Consider the following 22,595-nt stretch of genomic DNA (forward strand, 5'->3'; position numbering starts at 1 on the left):
ACTGTGCCCCAGCCTGGGGGGTCCCCCTGTACCCCCATCACACATCTCAGCCTCGGGGGTGCCTCATATCCTCAGCCCCAGGGATGCCTCCATATCCCCAGCACACCTCAGTCCATGGGATTCCCTCCTGGAACCTCTGGACCCCAGCCCAGGTCAGCCTGGGGATCCCTCTGGATCCTCCCACAGCCCCAGCCCAGGGCATTCCCATCCTGCTTGCACACCTCATCCTGGAGGATCCCGTATCTTGGAGATCTCTTGGGATACTCCCACAGCCCCTGGCCATGCCTCAGCCCAGAGATCCCCCCCCTGCCCGGATCTCAGCTCGGGGGTATCCCCTCGGATCCAGGAGCACCCCCGTAACCCAGCACAGCCCTCAGCCCGGGGATCCCCTCAGATCCAGGAGCACCCCCGTAACCCAGCACAGCCCTCAGCCCGGGGACACCCGGTATGCCCAGCCCCGGGATCCCCTCAGATCCCCCGTACCCCGGTCCTCGCCTCAGCCCAGGGACCCCCCTGCACCCCCAGCCAGGCTCTCATCCCGGGGGATCCCCTCGGATCCCCCCAGCCCGGGGTGCCGCCTCCACCCCCAGCGCTCACCCCAGCCCGGGGTCCCCTCGGATCTCGGGTATCCCCCCTCAGTTCTCATCCCGGGGGATCCTACCCTGCACGGTCTCCCCATCCCGGGCACGCCGGCCCCTCCCGCCGAGCGCGGCCGCCTCACGGCGGCGGTGACATGGCGGCGGCCGCGGCCAATGGGGGCGGCGCGGGCGGGATAAAAGCGGCGGCGGCGGCGGCCGGGACGGCTCGGGCCGGGCAGGGACGGCCCGGGGGCTGCGAGGCTCGGGCACGGCGCTGCCCATGGAGGCGGCGCGGGGCTGGAACGGGTACGCGCGGCAGGAGCGGCCGCCGCCCTCCCCGCCCGCGGCCGCGGAGAAGCCGCGCGTCCCCCCGGGCACCGGCACGGGCAGCGGCGGGGAAGGGTGGCGGGGAGAGCGGCCCCGCAGCGAGGAGGACAACGAGCTGAGCCTGCCCAGCCTGGCCGCCGCCTACACCTCCATCCTGCGGGCGCTGGGCGAGGACCCGCAGAGACAGGGGCTGCTCAAGACGCCCTGGAGGGCGGCCACGGCCATGCAGTTCTTCACCAAGGGCTACCAGGAGACCATCGCGGGTAGGGAGCGCTCCCGGGGCCGCGGGGATGGAGTTGGGATTGATGAGTCAATGAATTTCTTCAAACGCCGTTGCGCTGTCACCCGCATCACCCAGTGGTGCTCCCCTGGTTGTCACCTGTGTGTCTCGCTGTGCCCTCCCTCCCCAAATATATCGGGGTTTTTCTAAATTAAACTCCATTCAGGTAAAGTTTCTATTCTGTCGTAAGCCTCTCGCTTGGATGAGCAGAGCAAGTGCTTTTGCTTTCTCTTTTCTGATGGCAACTTTTCCAGCCCCGGCGTAGGAACTTGTGGGTTCCCTCCTTCCTCCCTCCCCGCCGAGCGAGGCTGTGTTGGGACAGGCTGGGAATATTTGTTTCCATTAGCAGACAAGGGGTTTGAATTTCCTCAGGAAAAGCCCTGTTCTGGCGATGCTTTAATCGAGTGAGGTTTGTCAAAGGTGGGAATGAAACTTAAGGAAGCGAGGTGAGGAGAAAGGAAGGGGACAGGGAGATCCCTTCCCCGTCTCAGGGTGCCAGCAGCAAGTGCAGGTGTGGAGAGGAACCCAGGCTGACATCCCTGCCCCAGCTGAGTGTCTGTGCTTGCTGGGTGAGGGTGTGAGGAAAGGAACTGCCTGGGATATGTTTTATCAACAACTCATAGCTCAAATGTAGGGTAAATACTTGAAAATTTGGTTTTTTGCATCACTTTTCCTCTTCTCAGCCTCTTTGGCTATGGACTGTACCCAGTACAAACAGTAAAAAAGAGCCTGGAGAGCTTGGGAATTCCCCTTTCTGCTCCTTCTTACGGTAAAAGGCGAGTTCCTGTCAGTGAGGGATGCAAAGAGAGTCAGCAAGGATCTCTGAGTGTGGCTGAGGAAGGGGCTGCTCCTGCTGTGCTCTCTGGAATGCAGCACTCCTGTGCTGAGCCTGCCCCAGAGCTCCATCAGGATGGTGTAGCCAAAAGCAGAGGCTGATCTGTGCTGTCTGATGGCATCAGGGAGCTCCTGCTGGCACATCAGAGACCTTTTCTGAGGGCACTGTGCTTCAACTTCAAGGCTGGGTTTTGTGTTAATTTCTTTTTTATTTCTCTGCTGTTGGCTCTTTCGAAATCAGATTTCTGCAACTTCCAGCATTCACTTACTCATGGCCAGCTTAAACTCTTGTGCCACTGTTGTGTCCCAGGAACAGCATTTCTGCCTTGAAAGTTGTTCTGCCTTTCAGATCAAGACAGGTTTTTGGCTCACATTTGTGAGCAGGCTCTGGGCTGCAGTGGCCATCCTTGTTCCTCTCTTAGTCCTGCTGCACGGTGTGTTTGAGGTGAGGTTTCATCAGGAATCATCTTTTGTTTACTGGGATTAACTTGCCTCGTTTTACTGCTGTAAAACACAGGAGGTCTCTCAGTCACATCCTGCCAGGCTCTAGCAGAAGGAATGTTTTCAGTGATAATTTGAGCACGAATTTCTGTGCTGGACCTGGGTGAGGTTGCTGCCCTTCTTAAGTCCTCTCTTATCTTGCTGCCAGTTTTGTGTGCTCATGTTACCTGAAGTAATTAAAAAAATTTTTTTCTGCTCCAAGGTGGGTTCTCTGGGGTCTTCTAATCTCTCACATTCATTTAATTGAGCAGAGTAGTTCTGATACTCCCCTCCTCTGATTATCCATGGGAGAAAGCTGTATTATATCCAAGGATAGAAAATGTCACTGCTCATGCTCTACTCCTGGACTGCCTTTTTCATTTTAGGAAATCGTGTGAAGCTGTGCCACTAACATTCCTTCCTGTGTCAGGTGGGGAGTCCTTTTACTTTCCAGCTACTCACCCCTTCTTGCAGGATGCTCAGCTTCCACTTTTCTCACCCTTCCCAGCCAGACAGAAGGAAGAACTGCAGCTGAAGGACAAGCAGACAGGAAAGCAAATGGTGGATGAAGAGTTTGTTAGGAGAGCCAATATGAGTAAAGTCTTTTTAGAGAGTTTTAAATACCTGATGAACCCTAGAGCCAACAACTGCAGAATATTTGGGCACAAGAGTAGCTTTGGGACTGCTACTGTGTCTGCTGCAGCATCCTGTGCTGTTCCCTTGGTTATACTAATCCAGCTCTCTGCCTGGCCAGGCTGGGAACTGGACCAGCAAGTGGTTTGTGAAAAAGAAAGTGAACCAAACAAGCCCAAACCCTTCCCCCAAAACCCAACAAGGAGCAGCCCTGACCTCTTTTTTTCCCAGGGTTTTTTTGCAGATTATTCAGCTCCTCCTGTGGAGCTGTGTGGGTAGGCAGAGGTTAAAGCAGTGATTTGCAGGGTGTGTTTTGAGGAGTGTTTCCATTTTATCCCTGCAACAGGCACAAGATGAGGGGTTCTTACAATACCTGCAAGTTCCATCTTCCCAAAAGAGGTTCCTCAGGTAAAAGCTTGGTAGTGATAGTGGTACAGTCACATGGCCAGAGGCAAAGTGTGTGTGTTGCAATGGGTCCCTGCTGGGCTCACAGACCCTGCCAGGGCATGGAGCTGCCAGAGTGTAGAGCCAGGAGGGAGTGACACAGGTGAACCAGGGCAGTGAATGTCACAACAGGGACAGGCTTTAAAATCAGCCCTGTGACCTCATCTGCTGCAGTATCTGCCCTGGGGAGGCAGGGGGAAAGCAATTAATGTCTGATGGAGTTTTCATTTTCCATAAAGGAACACAAAGGAAGGTGTGATAGATATTCACCCAAATTATAGAATTGTTTTGGTTGGAGAAGCCCTCTAAGATTGAGTCAAACCCTTCCCCAGCACGGCCAAGGCCGCCACTGACCCCTGTCCCCAGGTGCCACATCCACATGGCTTTTAAATCCCTCCAGGGAAGGGGACTCTACCCCTGCCCTGGGCAGCTGTGCCAATTCCTGATCACCCTTTCAGTGAAGACATTTTCCCCAATATCCAATCTAAACCTCCCCTGGCACAACTTGAGGCTGTTTCTCCTTGTCCTGTCCCTGTTCCCTGGGAGCAGAGCCTGATCCTGGCTGTCCCCTCCTGTCAGGAGTTGTGCAGAGCCACAGGGTCCCCCCTGAGCCTCCTTTTCTCCAGGCTGAGCCCCTTCCCAGCTCCCTCAGCCCCTCCTGGGGCTCCAGACCCCTCCCCAGCTCTGTTCCCTCCTGGACAGTGTCAAGTTGCTGTGCACTGCCAGGTCTGTGTTTGGTGTGCTTGACTTTCACCTCCCTCTGTTTTTGCAGGGGCTTGGACTAGATGGCCTTTAGGGATCCCTTCCAGCCCAAACCATTCCATGAACTTTTTTGTTTCTGTGTGTCTAAGAACATAATACACTTGGAACATGGTTAAATGTCCTCTCGTTTATCTCCTGTGCTGGGTGTTGTCACTTTGCTTCCATGACACCTGCTTGTATTTGTATGTTTGTATTTCCCATAGCTTAACTTGGTAGTATTGTAGGCAAGATAACACCTGAATTGTCTCTCTATTCAGATTTGTGAGCAGCAGAGAAGCTGATTCTGCTTTCCAGCTTCTACTCTGTGTATTCCTCCCTTGTTTTCAGCAGTGCAGAGTGACTGTTCCTGCCTTACCCTCCATTCATCTCTGCTATCTGTGTTCTGCACCTGCTCAGTGTTGTGTGTCAGAGCCATTAGTAGAGTTTACTTGTTAAATATCTGTATCTGGCTCTTTCTGTTAATTCCAGATTGTCATTTATTAATCCTGGCTTTACCAAAGGCCTCAACCTCTTTCATTGACAGGATGTATTCAAATGTGCTGTTCCCACTTCTGTAGTACCAGTCATCACACTTGGCAAGAATGCCTCTTGTGATTTCAAATAAAATCCACCTGGGGACCAGATTAAAAATGCTGACAGCTCAGTGCAGACACTTGAGCACTGGTGTAGACTGGCAGCTGTTGCAACAGAAATCTCTCAACGTGTTGGCAGAGATGGCAGAGTAGGAAAGTCACCAAAAAAGTAACTCCCAGTTCCATGCAGCGCTTCTGTGCCAGCATCCAAGAACATGTGTCCTTTTCCAGGGTCAGATCTATCAGCCTCCCATTTCTGGGTGTAAATTGTATTTCAGAATAGCCCTCTTGGCTGGTGAGGGCTGACAGCAGGGCTGTGAGAGCCAGGTGCCTTTAGCCTTTTGAGAGCTGGCTCAGGCAGCTGCCTGCCACACAAAGGTGAAACCTTGTCCCTCCTTTTACTAAAGGCTTCATGTCATGCTCAGAGGTGCTGTCTGAGGGTCTCACAATAAATACTACAAAGCACAAGTGTGTGCAAAGGCAGTAAATGAGTGAATAAGTGGAGATACAAGGTGGCAGACAGCACTAACTCTCAACTGAACCTGAAGGTTTCAGACCCAAGCAACTGGTAAGTTACAAAAACAGTGTCAATGATTCTGCCTTTGAAAGGTGAATCATAAATGAGTTGGTTTGGATTGTGTAATCCTGCAGGAAACATTAGGCACAGGGCTGGACGAGCTGCCTGTGTCTGCAGGAGGAAGTTAAGTTGTTCTCATCAGCCACAAACACTCAAAGCAAAGCTTGTTCACCAGTCTGGGCTTGCTGGTGATGGTGGGAGCTGCTGCCAGGGGAGTCTCCCAGCCTTTATTCCTGTGAGCATGGCAGCTCTCAGGCATGTTGGCAGCTTCACCCATCCTTTCAGTGTGTTTAACAGGGAAATAAAATATTAAGAGGGGATAACTTTGCTTCCTGGACCTCTGTGGTTTGAAAGGCTGTGTGTTATCTGCCTGCAAGGCAAGTGGCTCTGCTGGGCAGCTTTTATTTCAAAGCAAAAAAAAAGTTAGGAAATTACCTAGTTAGGTAATTTCCTCACTCATTAGTTTATATGCTTTTCCTACACTGAGGGATGAAAAAACTCAATAATAATTTCTACTAGTCTGTGTGGGTTTGGTTATTTTTATAGAGGACAACAATGGTGTAAGCTCCTCAATTTTTCCAGCCTGCTGGGTTTGCTGTGCTGAGGTGCTGAGCATTGCTGTGTCAAAACACACAGTGCTTAAGCAAACAAGGCTGTTTGATCAGCAGCACTGCCCTTTGCTAGGAGCTGGGGAGGTGCTGTGTTTTCCTGGAATCGAGGTGCTGCTGGCTCATCCATGGGGACAGGGATGCAGCACTGTCATCTGTGAACAGCTGAAACCTCAGCACTGCTGTGCTCCAGCCAGGGCTTGTTTCTGGTCAACCGGAGGGTGGGAAACACAGGATTGTTCAGAGAGAGGTTTTTTGGGGTTTCCTCAACTTCTGCCCCCACAGAAGGGAAGCCTACCATGCTGGAACACACATTAAATGCAGTGAAACTCCTGGGAGCTGGGACATTCCTGGATCATCTTCCCTTCCTGTTAATGCTCAAGTAACACTAAGCTTGGCTGGGTTTTGTCAGGAATTTATTAAATATTGTAACCTCTTGGATCTGAACTGTTGCAGGCTTCTGATCTTTCATGTTGCTCTTCTGAAGTGTTTTGTCTTTGATTTTTCCTTTGTTTCAGTTTCAGAAAGAAGTGTGGATGAGCACCTTCTGTGACATGGGACATTGAAATGGTTATTGAAAAATCCTGATACATTTTAATGAGCATCTCCATAACACTGCTTTCTCTCATATTAATAAACCTCCTGGCAGAGGACAACTTCTAGAACCTAATCTTGACTTCATCTGTCTGCAGTAGCTGGTCTGTTATGAATAGACTCCAGTCTCACTACAACATGGAGGGTATCTCACAGGAAAATAAACAAATCTGTGCAAATCATGGCCAGAATTAGCTGAACAGCAATAATGCTGCTCCTTTATCTTTGCTTCTGTGAAATGTCCCTTGAATCACGTCTGGTTCACCTCCCTTCTGGTAACTAAGGGATTAAGCTTTGCTTCTGAAGTAAATGTTTCTGTCTGAATCTGAGAGTTTTCTAGTTTATGGGTGATGAAATCTGAAATAATAGCCAGAAACTTGTAAATTCTTTTGTGTCTAAGGCCTTGTGTTCTCTTGTGTCTTTGTGTCTAAGGTTTCTCCTGGTTCCTGCTGGGAAGCTGTGTTTTCACAGGTGTTCATTTCTCAGCATCTTTTGAACTCTACTACCTGTTTAAACAGTCATGTGGCATCTCAGGCTGTGCCTCTTTCTAGAGCTCTTCAAGACTTCTTGAAGCAAATGACATACCCAGAGCCTCTCCTTTCTTAGCAACTTGAAGTCATTAACTTTCTGCAGCAGTACAAGCCCTTTACATTAATGTTTTTATAGCCTGGGCCTCTGAGTGCATAACAAATTCCTTGTGCCTTTTTTATACTCAAAGGCTGCAATAATTTTCTTATTGCTTGTCTGGAATCTTTTCCCTAACTACAGTTACCTGTAATGTCATCACATGAATAATGAAAAACAAAGTCAGGTTTGACTTTACATTTTACTGCTTATCCAGCAGTAGCTGAGAGGTTTTTAGAGCAGTTCCCTTCCAGATTTCATCCTGACCCTGCAGTCTGCTGGTTTCCCTGCCACACATCCAGCTGTTAATTCGTGTCTCCTGCTGCCAGTTACATCTGTCCACAGCTGGGCAGGAACTCTGAGAAAGACAAACAGAAATATCTGCCAGCATTCCCCAGGTGCTTGTGCCTTAAAGACCAGTTAGCCTTGGCTGGCTCATGGCCCTGCTCTTCTGGAGCACCCTCCAAACCATGACCTGCTCCTGGCTCATGCTGCCACTGCTTTGGGTGTAACTCTGTGTTCTGGAGGTGTCTGAGCTCAGCCAGTGCTTTAGTTTGTTCCAGCTGGTGGGAGATGTGAATTGTCCCATGGGATGTCATCCTGCCTTGGCCTCAGCCCATCCCTGCCCTGGGTGTGACACTTGAGGGTCACTGTAGAGATCAGTGGGAACTGTGAAATGGGGGTCAGGAGAACCTTGTGCCTTTTGTCTCTGCCAGGATGGATGAGCTCCAGCAGTAGTGTCAGGGAGCTCCTGAGGCTGCCTTGATCCTGCTGGCACTGAGCAACCTGCACTTAAATTGGAGCTGTGAGGCAACTTAACACCACGGGGAAGTGCTTAAACTCCTGGTGAGAGCAACCTGCAGCACTTCACTCCCAGGCACAGTAAAAAAGGCAGCTCTGAAGTGCTGTGAAGCTGCTGCAGTGCTGCCATCCTTCCTCCCCTTCACCTCCTGAGCCCATTCTGGGTGGGCTCTGCCTTCTCTGGTTGCCAGAGGTGCTTTTGCTTTCCTGTGTCACATTAAAGCCATGCAAATAGTTTCTATAGCAACAGGTATCTTTGCTGAGCTCTGACGCAAAATCCTGAAAGGTCTTTCTCATTCTGTCTTCATCCAGTTCTGATTTTTCATTTTATCAACTCTTTTTGAAGATAAAGGGCAAATTAATTCTGCTCTGTTTCAGGAGTTGACTTGCAGCACAGGTGACTGTTTAGTTTCAACAGCCCACTGAAGTTTTTGCACCAGGAGCTGAACTTTTGGCTGAAGGAAGAATCAGCTGGAATAATTTAGAGAGCACCCTGAGTGTACAAACCATGAAATCAAACTAGTGAAGCAGTCAGCATGATCTGGTAGGTAGAGTGAAAGAATGGGAAAAGGGGAAAAAATTTGTCCCCAAGTTTTGCTTCTGGCCTGGTTAGTCTGAGGCTACTTCCCCTTCTGTCCTTTCAGCTCTGTTAAATTTTCCAGAACATGTGCTGCAGCACACAGGCTGAGCTTTTATGACCCCTGTTTGATGCTATTGCAAATGGAAAAAAAAATTAGAAAAAATATTAAAAAACCTCTAAAAAACTTTTAAAAATCCTGACAAATTTAGATAAAATGGTATTGCCTCCCTGCATAAGGTGTTTGAGTCTGTGCCAGAGAAATGCCTCCTGTGTAATTACTGCCAACAACTGCTGCAGTGGGACACAGGTAGAAGCAGCTGTGAAAAGCTGCTCTGCTCACTCTGCTTTTGTCAACGTGGGCTTGTGATCCAAAGGGGGAGGTGTGGGGCTGGGCAGGCTTCGAGCTGTGCTGATTTTCAGGAAGAGAGGCTTGTGAAGTAGAGACTGGAGCAGAGTAGGGATGGATGGGCACTCAAGACCATGGCCATTTACTCAAGTGGTGGCCTTCAGCCTCACACTTGGTTTTACCTGTGTGTCCTTGTATCACCTGGCACTTGTGGAGGAGTTTTTGGGGGGCCTAACACTGAGCTGGTTTCTTCCTTTTTGGGCCCTTCTTCTCAGGGAGTAGCTGGTGCTGACAAAATCAGCACATCCCACTGCAGGCATGCCGGGGTCGGCTGTCACTTGTCTCTGCCCCAGCACGGGAAAAGGTGGTTCTGGGCAGGCCGCGCTCTTGAAGAAGGAGTCTGAGCTCTTGCTTTTCGGTCTCCAGTTGAGTTTGTTTCTTATCTACAAAGTTTTTCTGTCTGTCCAGCTGAGGTCTGATCAGCAAGACAGCCAAGGGCACTCTCTCCTGCCCACGGGGCGGTTGTCTCTTTTATAGTGAAAACTACGTATTAGATATTTACCTTCTATTTCCAATACTTTTCGCCCTTGTTGGCAAGTGCACCTTCACTATGAACCAATCCACACATGCCAACATCATCCTGAACATGGATGCCAAGGAGAAGAAAGAAGAAGGACAGGGCATGCCCAAATTCCTCCATCTTAGAACTCCTGACCCCCATGTACAGAATTTCAAACCCCCCTGTACAACATAGAAAACCCCCCTGTACAGTGCTCCAAAATTTTTCCCTTCACCCTGTGATTCCTACTACTATGCTACTTAAACTTTTGTGGCCTGTAATTCTTCATATAAGGTTGGCAATTTGCTCCATTAATTAAGATCGAATTTTCAGGTGTCTTTGGCTTCCTGCCAGGGTCTCTGAGCCCCTGCCAGGGCTTTGAGACATCCAGGACATCCAGAGAGATGCTCTAGGTTCTGACACAGGCACAGCTGCAGGTGTTGTCTGTGACCTGGCTGCAACTTGCTGCTAATATTAAATAAATAAAAGATACAAAAGTAGCAAGACCACTATAAATAAGAAGCGTGAAGCACCTCGCAGCTCTGTGCCTGCAGTTCTTGACGTGCCGATCTGTTTTCTTGCCTCTAAATCTCCCCTGGTTGTGCTGGGGCACTGCCCACATGCTGGGACTGGGCTGTGGCATTAGAGGGGATGTGCAAGAAGGGTAGATGCCCTTTGTGCTCCTCTTTGGTTGCTTTGGCCGTGAGAAGGTTGCAAGGTGCGTTTTTGTTCCTGGAGTTGTCTTTGTGGTACTTCTGAGGTCACTTAAAGTTCTCTTTGGCTGAGCTGTCTCCATGACACAACACAGCCGTGAGAGAAAGTTTGTAAGGACCCACTAATAAAGATTTTGTATGTTAATTATTGTGTATCTATCCATATACACATGGATATGAGACTTCATGAGTGAAGTACCTTCTGTTGTAGCTCTGGCCCTGCTCTGTGTCACACGCCAGGACTCTTAATGAGAATTTGGCCATTTCTGGCTGTTCTGAACAATCTGCTTTGCTCGTGTACTGACGTAAATCCATATCTGACATCAGGCTCTGATATGCTCCTGGTGAGGCTGGTGTGACCTGAGCTGGGGGTCTAATAACAGCAGCAGTCACTCTGGAGATGCTTCGTGGATCTGTTTGGATTTTGTTTTAATAACTCTGGCCACGGCAGCAGGTTTTGTGCAGCCACTGTTTGCCTTTCTGCTGTGGAAATGGCACGGCTGCAGAGTGCTGCAGGAGGGAGCTCAGAGCCCAGAGTGCTGCTCTGCCTTCCCTTCCCTCTCCCTTGAGCCTGTTCAGATCCTCTGTTTTGGGTTCTCCCTTTGCCTGGCTGAATTCACAATTACACAACTGCATGATGCTGCCCATGCAATCAAAACCCTCCCCAGTAGTGCTTGGTGTGAACCAGACCCAGAAATTGGAAGAACACAATCACGTGCCTTCACAGAGCTGTTCCCTGGCCTTTTTCATGCCCTCTACTCCTGCCCTCTGACCTGATCCAAACCCTTTTGGGATTCATCCTGGCTGCCTTGCAGCTTGCCAGCCCTTCTCAGGGAAGAGCCCGCGGCGCAGGCGGAACGTCTCGCGCGCAGTTTCCAGGGTTACCTGTGCAGTGCTGATAGCAGGCAGGAAATTAAAATGCTCCATGATGATGAGGATGATCCCTTATCGACAGCAGATGGTGGCCATTAGCTGGATGTGCATGTCAGGGAAGGCACCAAGGCAAGCAGAGCAGACATCACCATTGGGTTTGTGTCACTGCCACCATTGGGTTTGTATCACCACCCCTGCTGGATTTGTGTCACCACCATCGTTGGATTTACGTCACCACCCCTGCTGGATTTGTGTCACCACCCCTGCAGGTGCTCCGTGGTGCATGCAGGGCAGTCCCTGAGTGCCCTGGTCTGGCTGTGGTGTGTTGGACTCTGCTTTCCTGGAAGTAACTCCAAGGAGCCAGTGTGGCTTCCAGCTGAACTTGTTTGCAGAGTTCCTTGTCCTTGTTATCAGCCCATCTGTACAGGTGGTTCTGTCCTGCAAGTTTCTCCTTCATATACAAGTTTTCTCTCTTGTTCTTCAAAAGACCTGATTTCTTGACTTGGGACTATTCTACTTTTAAGATGTCTGAGCATGGTTCAGGTGCCTGCAATCTCTGTGGAGACTGATGTGCTGTAACCTGTGCCAGGGTTGTTTGGGGGTTTGTCAAGAGACTGCTGAAAGTGGAAAATCAACTGAGGATCCATTCTGCTGAGCTCTGAGAATAGCCAGGTGTCATATAATGTGTTCCTCTTCTTACTGAGCTGTCTCCTCTCCCTTCTGTCTCTGTGGGGGTTTCTGCACCTCACTCTTCTGCTAACTCTGAGGTGCAGAATTAGGCTGGAGTGTGAATGTGCCTGCCCATTTCAGATCAGGACAGCAAATCTCTCCCCAGATGTGTCTCTGACTTCTTGTGTACCTGAACAGCTGCTGCCTGGTGTGCTACAGGAAGACATTTGCATGCAAAGGCTTCTTGGAGACAGTAATGCTTGGAGGAACCACTGTGATGGTTTAGGTTTTCCCTGACCTCGGGCTGGCTTTGCTTGGTGGAAGCACTGATAGAAACCCACAATAACAGCTGTTAATTGCTCCTTAGATGTCAGTAATTCTGCAGAGACCAGACCTGTTCTAACCCGTGCTCAAGCTATTAATGAAATAAAACTCTCCAGGCTGATTTCTGGTGCAGCACGTAGGCAGTGTGACACTGGGGCACAGGCAGGATCGTACGCAAACCAAAACGTGCTTGTGATGTTACTCCTAACTTGCCTCCCACCCCTTAACCCTAAAATCTGTAGCCCTGAAAGAGTTCTGCCCTTGCTACAAGCTTTCTCAGGTCCTGGCTGGAAGAGCCTGCCATGCTTTTTGGGTTTATTTTTAATGCAAATGTTTGATTTCAGATGTCCTGAACGACGCCATCTTCGATGAAGACCATGATGAGATGGTAATTGTGAAGGACATAGACATGTTCTCATTGTGTGAGCATCACCTCGTTCCATTTGTTGGAAAGGTAACTCTCCCTCACAGAACAAATGTGGGAATACACAATAAAAGACCTTAAGTACATGTAAAAGACTTTGTAGCTGTAGCTACAAAGCTTTTTAAGGCTGTAAGTACTTGCTGCTTACGGCTACAGTTCTAGAAGTTTAATCTTCAGAATACAAATAAGGAAGGCCTCCTTAATGTGAGGTTTTATTTGAATTTAAGCTCCTGAAATATAATGCTCAACCTTTCCTAGTCTAAGTAATCTAATGGTTTCTGACATTTCATATCAAAGCTCTTCTCCATGAAGCAGCAACAAGCCTTGAGGGCAGACATCTCGATATTAAACCAGCTCACCCTGCACACTGGCTCTGTCATGGATTTAGCTCCTGGCTCAGAGCTATCCAGAGCACATTCATCTCTCTGAAACCCCCTGTGAGTGGAACAAACTCATTAGCAGCTCTGCCTTAATTATGTGAGCCGAGTCAGGGAGAAGGTGGCCAAAACTGGCTCTGCTTAACTGGGGAGTCCTGTGAAAGGGGCTGCTGCTTCAGAAGGTTTGGAATTGTGGTGCCAACAACTTTAGGGAAATAAAATTTCTCCAATTAACCATTGTAAAGGTGATGAAGAGTTCTGAGGGGGAGCTGCACATCTCAGCCCCTCCAGTCCCTTATCAGCACAGAAGGATGGAGCTTAGCCTGAGCCATCTGTTACCATAAAGTGCTCACAGGTCCAAGAGCAGCACGTGCTTGTGTTGTCTATAAAATTCAATCAGTGCCACATATGTTCCAAGTAAATTGTCTCCCAATAATAAAATTCATGAACAGAAACCAGCTGTTTATTTAGTTGAATCAATTCAGGTTTGTCTGCTTTATTTTCTTGCTGTTGGTGTTTTATCCTGGAGAACAGGATAACCTCTTTTTCTGTTCCAGCTTTCTGTTGTGCCTGTTGCTCTTGGCTGTGTGCACTGTGTATATTCTCCCCGTTACTCCTGTGGCAATGTGTGCATTTTTGTTACATCCAGCTGTTTAGCCTGTGTGGTTTGGAGAAATCTCTTCACAAACAACCAACTCATCCTACAAAATGACTTGGTATGGCTCTAAATATTCAGAGTAACCATTGCCCTGCTGGGTGCACCAAACAGGCTGCAATCAGTGACCTGTAGGTCTTGCACTTGCAGTTCTACCTTACAGGAAATGAAGAAATCTACAAAAATACAGGGAACAGGATTCAAAGCTTATTTCCAAGTGGTGTCTCTCACTTTGTCTGAAATGTTTCATGTCTTTTCAGGTGTCAGTGGGTTGATTGCCTAACAGAAGGGGTAGGAATGAGCAAGTTAGCCAGGTAATCAGGTGCACTGTGGTACCTCTACTGCAGGCACAGCAGCACAGGATTCTGAGATGGGGCCTCCAGGCAAAGCCAGAATCCCCCACTGACACTCCCCTGCTATCTTGGCTAATTTTTCAAGTCTCTGGTACAGTGGCACAAGGACTGATTTATAATCTAACTGTAAACCCACTGGAATTCAGTGGGTTTCTAAAAACAAGGAGGTCCATGTCCTTTCCTCCATATCTGAGCACTTTTCTGCTAAACTTCTTGCAATTTAGTTCAAGTACATGTTCAGCAAATCCGTATTTGAGCAGGATGGAAGCTGAGTTAATCACCAGTGATCTCTGATACTAAAACGAGAAAAATAATCAAATCAGGAAGTGCAGCCTGATTTTTGGTGGCAAAGTATTTCTTGCCACCAGAACTTTCACTGGAAGTAAAGCACAGTCCCTCTTCCTTCCGTTCCCTAAATCCATTTAAGGCCTTGAAAGAAAAGCATGTTTATTTTAGACAAATAGTGCTGTGCTGAGTAATAGACTGCCTTTGTACCCAAATGCAGCAGTGTTCTGGAGCATTCCTGAGACTTGGAACATAAGCCTTGACTCTTGAAGAGCTGTGACTTTTCCCCCCCTCAGAAAATCTCGCCTGTTCTTCACCAGGACCTCATGAGATATTCACAGCCTCAGCTCCACAATTCCCCAGGCTTGCATGGTGCCACGTTCCTCCCACATGCTGAGGCTTCTGGGCTGTCCCAGAGTTAATTCTGGGGCAAATGCACATCTCATTGTCTGTGCATGAGTTTCACATGCCCTTGGAAGGGTGGTTTTGCTGCTGTTAATGGTTCTTCTCCCCTGTCTAGGTACACATTGGTTATCTCCCCAACAAACAAGTGCTTGGCCTCAGCAAGCTTGCTAGGTAAGTGTTCTGATGAAAGTGATGCTAATTTGTTAAAAGGATTCCAGGCTGTGCTAGCTGTGCTAATCTTTTTAATCTCCTCTCCCTCTAAAGCTCAGCCCACTTTGTGTCCTGGATTTGGATTTAGAGCAATCCTCAGCATTGTTTTTATTTGTGTGGAGAGGACAGAGAAGTCTTGGAACTGTGTGTTAATTCTCACCAGAATTAACACTGCAGCAGAGCCCTGATGCTTTTGTAGATTCCCCCAGAGCACTGGGGTCTTCAGGGAGCTCTGAGGCTAAGAACCAAGAGAATTTTGTTCTGTTCTAGGGCAGGCCACCAAAAAACAGTGAGAATTTCCTGCTCTTTACCACTTGGGTATAAATTGACTAATAAGACCAAAAATCTGAAAACTGTAAATGAACACATTTTATGGATATAAATTCAATCTAAAGCTTTCATCTCTTAGCTGACTCTTCATAAAAATGTGACATTTCTTTATTTCACTGAAAACTTGCTGAGAGTGCTGTGGGGTAGATTTTATAGATAAAATTCAGCCTAAGAAACAAAGCAATTTTGATACACTTGAGAAATCCATTTATTATGTAAAATAGCTTTTTTCCTCAGCAAGTGCCCTTGTGTCAGTTGTTGCACTGACACTTTCTCTTGCTGGTGAGGAAGAGGATGGTAGATCCCTTCAATAAGCAGATTATTTGGGATCAGAGTGGAAGGGTCCCTTTTGGAGAAACAAACCTAAAAATTTGGCTGAAGCTCAGACAGACCACATAGGTTTTGCTTGCCCTGATGGGTCTGTTAATCCTGCTGTAGTTCCAGTAACACTAATGAGAAATTAGCCCTGCAAATCTGCCTGCCTGCTGGGTTTTATTAGCAGGTAAGAAATGTGGAGGATGTGACAGCAAAATGTCCTAAAGTGAGCCAGATCTGTTCTGGGCTCTGCTTGCACAACAGGGAGCTGGGTTTGGAGGTGGAAGGATCCTTGGAGGTCACACCTCTGCTGTGTGGAAACTCATACTGCAGGCAGGCATCTCCCTACCCCCAGCACTGCTTTCTTTCCTCTGGTTAAAAGGCTGGAAAGAGGTTTTTCAGTGTGTAGATTTTCTCCTGCATGGTTTTTTTGTGGCTGTAGGAGCTGCTGGAACTGTAGGCTGGGGTTCTGAGCTGTCAGACCTGCAACTGCTGGGCAAAAGTTTTCATCTGTTAGCTGCTCATTCTTGGGATGTGTGTGGCATCCCATGGCTGGTGTTGGGTTTTGGGTGGGTCTTTAAGTGGTGCAGGGCTGCGGGGTTTGTTGTTGGTGGTTTTTGGAGCTGGATTTCTGAAGAGAATCCGTTCCTCCTGGAGAGTCTGTCCTCAGCACATGGTTTCATTTCTGCAGGGCTCCAATGCAGGATCAAGGATCACTTTTGAAATGTGCATCCACTGGTTTGTGCTTGCTCTTGTCTCTATTTGCTGTAAAAAGGAGCTCAAAATGCTTTTAATGGATTTTTTTTTTTAATGCAAGTGGCAACATGGTGCTGGAAAGATCCAATTTTCCTCCTGTTTATCCTCAGAAAGAAACCTGCATCAATATGTGCAAGGCTTCCTGCACTGTGCTCAAAGGTTAAATCTTGCCTCTTTCTAAAGTGAGGGTGAAACTCCCATATACTGCAATAATGAAAAGATTAGATTCTTGTATAACAAAATGTTCTCACTTTTGAGTGCTTGCCATGAAGGGGTTTGGGGGGTAAGTCGTGCCTCCCTTTGGTGCCCTGTATAATGCAACCAGTGTTCAAGCAAAGATTTGTGAGGCTGTTGGTGCTCTAGGCCTAATCTTTCATAATAGGATTACTTTTATGTTTCTGTAGTTGTGGATGACCTGTATTCAGTAAACAAACATCTTTCCATGGGTTTTAAGCTCAGGCTTGAAAATGCTCTTTCAAATAACTGTTTGTACATAAACACCTTGTTAGGACTTCTGTGCAATATCTGAGCATGTTTCCTATCCATATGGTTAATATAAATATTGTGTTGCTTTGTTTTATGCTGTCACACAACCATTTCATTGCTGGAGGGGAGTTTGTGCATTTAATTCTCTCTCAAAAACAGCAGGAGAGTCTCATTGTCAGGGATGATTCTTGTAAGTGATGCTTCAGGCTGCCAGCCAGTGTCTGGCTTTTGTCTGCTGTGACCAGGCAGGTATCAAAGCTTGCTATAGCAACTCCTTTTTGTGGCCACTTGAAGTGTAATTAAGCATTTGAGGTTGGCATGAACAGCCCCTGCAGTTACAGAGCAATTATATGGATTTTCTTAAATGTGTGGATTCTAGAGCTGTCATTGAGTGTCACTTCCACTGCCCACCAATGGCTTAAATTTGGAGTTGTGTTGGAGGGGACCATTAAGGTGACCCTTGCACTGAAATGTGAAGGATGGGGTGAGATATGAATGGGTGGAGAGGTTCTGTTTTAAATAAGACCAATTCTGTCTCATTGTTCTCAGCTAAATTTGTGGTCAAGTGCAAGAATCCAAAACATTCCTTGCTCAATTTCAGCATTCTGGGCATCCATTATCTGAGCTGACCTTAAGGCAGCATTTGGTCTAGTCTGCAGCACAGGGAAATGTTCAGGAATTAGGGTTCAGGGAGACTTTGGACATGAATTCCAAAGGTGGGTGGGGATACAAAGAATTCCAAACCAGCAGAAGGAGACCAGAGAAGTGACTGGTTTGCCCTAAAATAGTCCCTGGTGCTGCAGGTGGGGGGAAGCTGTCACTCAACACAGTGATGTGCCAAGGGCAGTCCATGAGGAATACCTGGGCAGCCATGGATTTACAGATCAGCACAGGGGTCTCTTCTGGCAGCACCAAATTAACTGTGAAGAGCAGTCAGTGGCCAGCTGGAAATAACTGTAATGTTGTCTTTTTCCTTTCTCCTTTAGGATCGTGGAAATATACAGTAGAAGATTACAAGGTAAACACGAAATTTGGTGTTTGTGGTGTGCACTCCTCTCCTCGTCAGTGCAGGGGGCTGGTGACGGGGTGGACTGTAGATGTGGAGTTTAAGGGGGGAGAAAAGTGCTTCTTGAAGAGGTTGTTATTGTTCTTAGCCCCTGCATTCCCAGTGAAGGTAACTTCTGCCTAGGAAACTAAATGGAGGCTGGAACTGATTCCAAGGATGAATGGGCTCCAGGTGGAGCTGCCAGGAATAACTAAACCAGTTGGATGCTGCTGGGGATGAGCTCTCCTGCAGAGATTTGGAGAGATGCCTTCAGGAATCCTTGTCTGAGGCAGTGGAGCAAGAGCTGCCTCCTGCCCCTGAGGAGAGGAAGCTGCAGGGTCCAAAGCCGTGGGTTGGGCTGATCCTGCTGCCTTTGTCCTGTGCTTAAATTTGGCCTGGTCTTGGCAAGACTGGTCCTCAGTGACCACCAGGCTGGTGAACAGAGGGTGCTAGAGCTGCAGGAAGTAAAGCTTTGCAGGACAAAGCTCATTTTTTATCTCAGTTTCCTTTCCCTAAGAAGAGAAATTGGGCGTGTGGAATAAATGGTGCAGCAGTAACGTTGGGAACAAACACATTAAAAACTGAAACAGAGCAGAGAGGCAAGAAAATCTTCTTGCAAAATAGGAAATGGGGGAGCTATTAGAACAAAATTGTGGTTGGAGAGATGGAATGCAAAATGTCTCCAAATATAAACAAGAAGATAGAAGGTCTGTTCCAGGTTACAAATGGAAAAGAGGATGGATGGGGCTTGGAGCAAGCTGGAAGGTGTCCTTGTCCATGGTGGGGGGTTTGGAATGAGATGAGCCTTAATGTCCCTTCCAACCCAACCCATTCTGGGAGTCTGAATTGCCTGTTGTTCCCTCAGTCCAGGAACGCCTTACCAAACAAATTGCAGTTGCCATCACAGAAGCCTTACAGCCCGCCGGGGTCGGCGTCGTCGTGGAAGCTACGTGAGTGATCCCAGAGTTCTGGGGGGGATCCAGCAGTTCCAGGGGTGAGATCCCAGCTCTGTGTGATCCCAGGAGTTCCAGGGGTGGGGTCCCAGCTCTGTGTGATCCCAGGAGTTCCAGGGATGGGATCCCAGGTGTTCCATGGGTGAGATCCCAGATCTGTGTGATCCCAGGTGTTCCAGGAGTGGGGTCCCAGATGTTCCAGGGGTGGGATCCCAGATGCTCCAGGGGTGGTTTCCCAGCTCTGTGTGATCCCAGGAGTTCCAGGGGTGGGATCCCAGGAGTTCCAGGGGTGAGATCCCAGATCTGTGTGATCCGAGGTGCTCCATAGGTGGGATTCTAGATCTGTGTGATCCCAGATGTTCCAGGGGTGGGATCCCAGCTGTGTGTGATCCCAGGTGCTCCATAGGTGGGATCCCAGATGTTCCATGGGTGGGATCATGGCTCCATGGGATCCCTGTGCTGCAGGGCTGGTGCCTGGTAGCTCTATGCTATGCTTGGTCACAGGCAGAAGGATTAGTAATTACAACAATAATAATAACAACCCTATTAATAATAACATATTACTAGTAGTAATAAAAATTTAATAATCCTGATGTGCTGGAGTCCACATGTAAAGTGGGTGCTGCCTGATCCTTTCTGGAGATGTGGCACTGAGGAGCTGTCACCTGCACCAGATCCATGCCCTGTGCTCCTTCTGCCTGGGACCAGCAGCAGGCATGTCCTGTGCTCAGAGTGCACCTGGGGAAGGTGGGATTTTCCTGGGATCAGAGGAGAGAAGGCAGAGCTCAGTGGCTGAGGCTGTGACTCTTCCACAGCTGAGGAGCTGCAGATGCCATTTCTGGCTGTGGAGGTTTTGAGACGTTCCCAGAAGTGAATGTGACCGTGTAAGAGACATCTCTCCCTGTGGGATTCCCTTCCCCAGGAGTGTTCCTGGAGCACTGACTCCCCTCTGGTTTCTCCTAGGCACATGTGCATGGTGATGCGTGGGGTACAGAAAATGAACAGTAAAACAGTGACCAGCACAATGCTGGGCGTGTTCCGGGAAGATCCAAAGACCCGTGAGGAATTCCTGACACTCATCAGGAGCTGAAACTGTGTCACCCTCTGGATTGTTCTGTCCTGTGTCACTGTCTGTCCTTGTTCCCAAGTCCCACTTCCAAACTAAATTGTCGTGAATTGTTGTCATAGTCTTTGTGCAGTGAAAGGCTTCTGGTGGCACGTGGGAAAGGTGGGATGAGGGAGGCTCCTCCTGGATTTCCACTGATGCTGATGTCACAGAGTTACAAGCCACAAACAGGAGTTTGGAAATGTTTTTCCATCCATAATGCAGAATATCCAGCTGTCAGGAGAGAAGTGGGGCTCAGGAGTGAAGTGGATATTTATGAAATAGTTGTGTTTGTTAGAATAAATGTGGAGCAGCACAGGAAACACCTGAAAGGATGTGGATCTTTGTAGGATTGGGATTGTCCTGAATTATTGGACCATGTTTTATTGCAAGTCCTGCAGTGGCTGTTTCAGTATCTGGATGTGTGTGTTATACCTCCGAATTGTTACCTCTGGTGTGTTTTATATTCTTGCTAGTATTTACTTTCCTTTTCTGTGGTTGTTTTTGTTTTGTTTTGTTTGAGAAATGTGTAAACTCCAATTTTCCTATCCTCTTAACAGGCAGGGAATGAACTTCTGAATTATTTGGGGCACAGCCCTGTCTCAGTACAAAGGGGTTTATGCACCTTTTTCTCTGTGCCTCAGAATGTCTGACCACTTGAACTGTCAGTTTCTTACTGTTCTTAAGGAAACTTTAACAGAGGAGAGGAAAAAACCCTGCAGAGTCTGTCTGCAGAGTACTGAGGTATCCAAAGAGGTTTTTAATGATATTTATATCTTGAGCTTTCCTTCTTGGATTTCCATGGGTTAGACTGAGAAGCTAAAATTAGTCTGATAGTGGGAAACTGAAGATTTGCAAGCATTCCAAGGTTTCCATTTCCAATGCTGGGCCAAAGGTGAGCATGAAATCCTGAGCACAGCACATGGTTCCTCCCCTCCCTGCCGACAGGTTGGGTTATTTCAGGGCAGGGTAACCTGGAATGACAACAGCTCATTTCATAAGAGCAGCTGACAAAAGCATTTCCAGGGCCACCAGAATGAATCAAACCACATTTTTTTTCTCCCTGTGTATGTGGCAACCTCTGTAAGTGGCAGAATTGGTACAAAAAGTTTCAGTCCAGCTGGACTTGGCTGAACTTCTGCTTTGTTGCCATTTTAATGGGGGGTGTTTTGTAACTCTTAATTGGGAAAAGATGAGGAGCAAATGAAAACCACCCTCCTCACACCGAGCTTGCAAAACAGATGTCAGCCAGGGGGGTGGGTGCCCACAGGTTCCCAGGGCTCTCTGCTTTGCTGGACGTCAATCCAAGATGTCCTGGCCATGAACCTCAAGGGCAGTTCTTGCTCTGGCCAGCTCCATCTCACCACAATTCCTCCCTCTTGCTCCAGTTACAAACAAAATGAAAATCATGTCTGGTCAGATTTGGCCTAAAAAGCTTTTTCAAGGAGAACAAGCCCATGTGTTTAATTACACTAATTTTACTTTGAGGACCTTCACAGCATTAATGGAAGAATCTTTTAGAGCATCCTCTGTCCTGGGTTCTGTAGGATTAGGTGCTGGAACAGTGTTTGTCTCTGCTGTAAACAAGCTGTGCTGCACATTGCTAAGCCACACCAACTCCATGGCATTTGTTTTCCTAAAAACAAAGTTTTCAGTTCAGTATGTTACAAATATCCAGCTGAAAAGCCTTAAATCTTTCTTGCCTGAACTTGGCAGTAAACCTCTCCTTTTAGCTTGACTGGAAGGAGATTTTGAGGACCAAAGGGGCACACACCAGTACACTTATTTCTCTTTCCTTGCTTCACTTTGGAAATTGAGTCTCTGTAAAACACTGTCTTGGTCCTGAGGCACCAAAAAAGTTGTGTTTTAACCACTTATCTCTATTCAGGATAAAGTTCACGTTGCACCACCACTGTTCTTTATTTCCATGTGACCTGTAGTCCTTAAAACACCTCTCTCTACTCGTGGCCTTGGATTTTGTTCCCATTTTTCCTGTTGTCAATCTCAGTGTGTTTTTTTGGAATGTCAGCATTGTCCAAACACAGCAGCTTTAACTACAGCCCATGTGTAAATATGTAAAGGATGTACAGCCCCTGTCGTACTGCTCACCAGTCCATTGTCTCTGAAACATTAAAGCAAAATGTTATCCTTTGGAGTGGGAGCATCCTTGGGGGACTGGAGGTGATGGCACTGCTCAGGGAAGGGCCAGAGCTCCCTCCCCCCAGCTGGAGATGGTTTTCACTCATGGATGAGGTGCTGGGATGCTCCTCTGGGATGGGTGGTGCTGTTATCCACAGGTGAGTCCCCAGCTGGTGACTGGGAAGCAAAAAAACCTCCAGGATTTGTTGTCACCTTCTTCTGCTGCTGCTTGGAGCCAGGGGAACCAAGAGCAGATACACTGGAGCAGGGGTGGTGAGGGGCAGGGGCTGCTCCTGGCATTGGGCTTGGGGGGGTTCACAGTCTTCTTGAACCCTTTGTGCCCTTCTTGAGCTGTCCTGGAGGCCTCACATTGGCCTGAGGAAATTCCTGGTACAAATAAATCCATCAGCATCCGTGACAAGGCACCTGGAAGGTGAGGCCAGGGTTGGGTTGGGCTGCCCCATGGGGTGCAGGGTGGGTAGATTGCCTTAAAGCCATTCCTACTGTCCCCCAGCCTTCCAGGAAGCAGGTATTGCTGGGATTTAGGGAAAAAAATAATAAAATGCATGGATCCCAGAC

The 22,595-nt window shown here is 48.1% G+C and overlaps 1 protein-coding gene across 2 annotated transcripts; it reads left to right on the plus strand.

The window, feature by feature from the left end:
• Nucleotides 1–719: 719 nt before the first annotated feature.
• On the plus strand, nt 720–22,029 carry GCH1 (GTP cyclohydrolase 1). 2 transcript variants are annotated; one of them, XM_064423092.1, is made up of 6 exons: nt 720–1,168; nt 12,523–12,566; nt 14,793–14,848; nt 17,761–17,792; nt 18,685–18,769; nt 19,736–22,029. In XM_064423092.1, the coding sequence occupies exons 1-6, from the start codon at nt 859–861 to the stop codon at nt 19,860–19,862; spliced, it is 654 nt and encodes a 217-aa protein (XP_064279162.1). In that variant the 5' UTR covers nt 720–858; the 3' UTR covers nt 19,863–22,029. The 2 variants fall into 2 exon arrangements, with proteins under 2 accessions (XP_064279162.1, XP_064279161.1); XM_064423091.1 differs by having other exon boundaries at nt 726–1,168; nt 12,523–12,632.
• Nucleotides 22,030–22,595: the final 566 nt, after the last annotated feature.

Source organism: Passer domesticus, chromosome 6 (assembly GCF_036417665.1).
Source record: "Passer domesticus isolate bPasDom1 chromosome 6, bPasDom1.hap1, whole genome shotgun sequence".
In the NCBI taxonomy this organism is placed as follows: Eukaryota; Metazoa; Chordata; class Aves; order Passeriformes; family Passeridae; genus Passer; species Passer domesticus.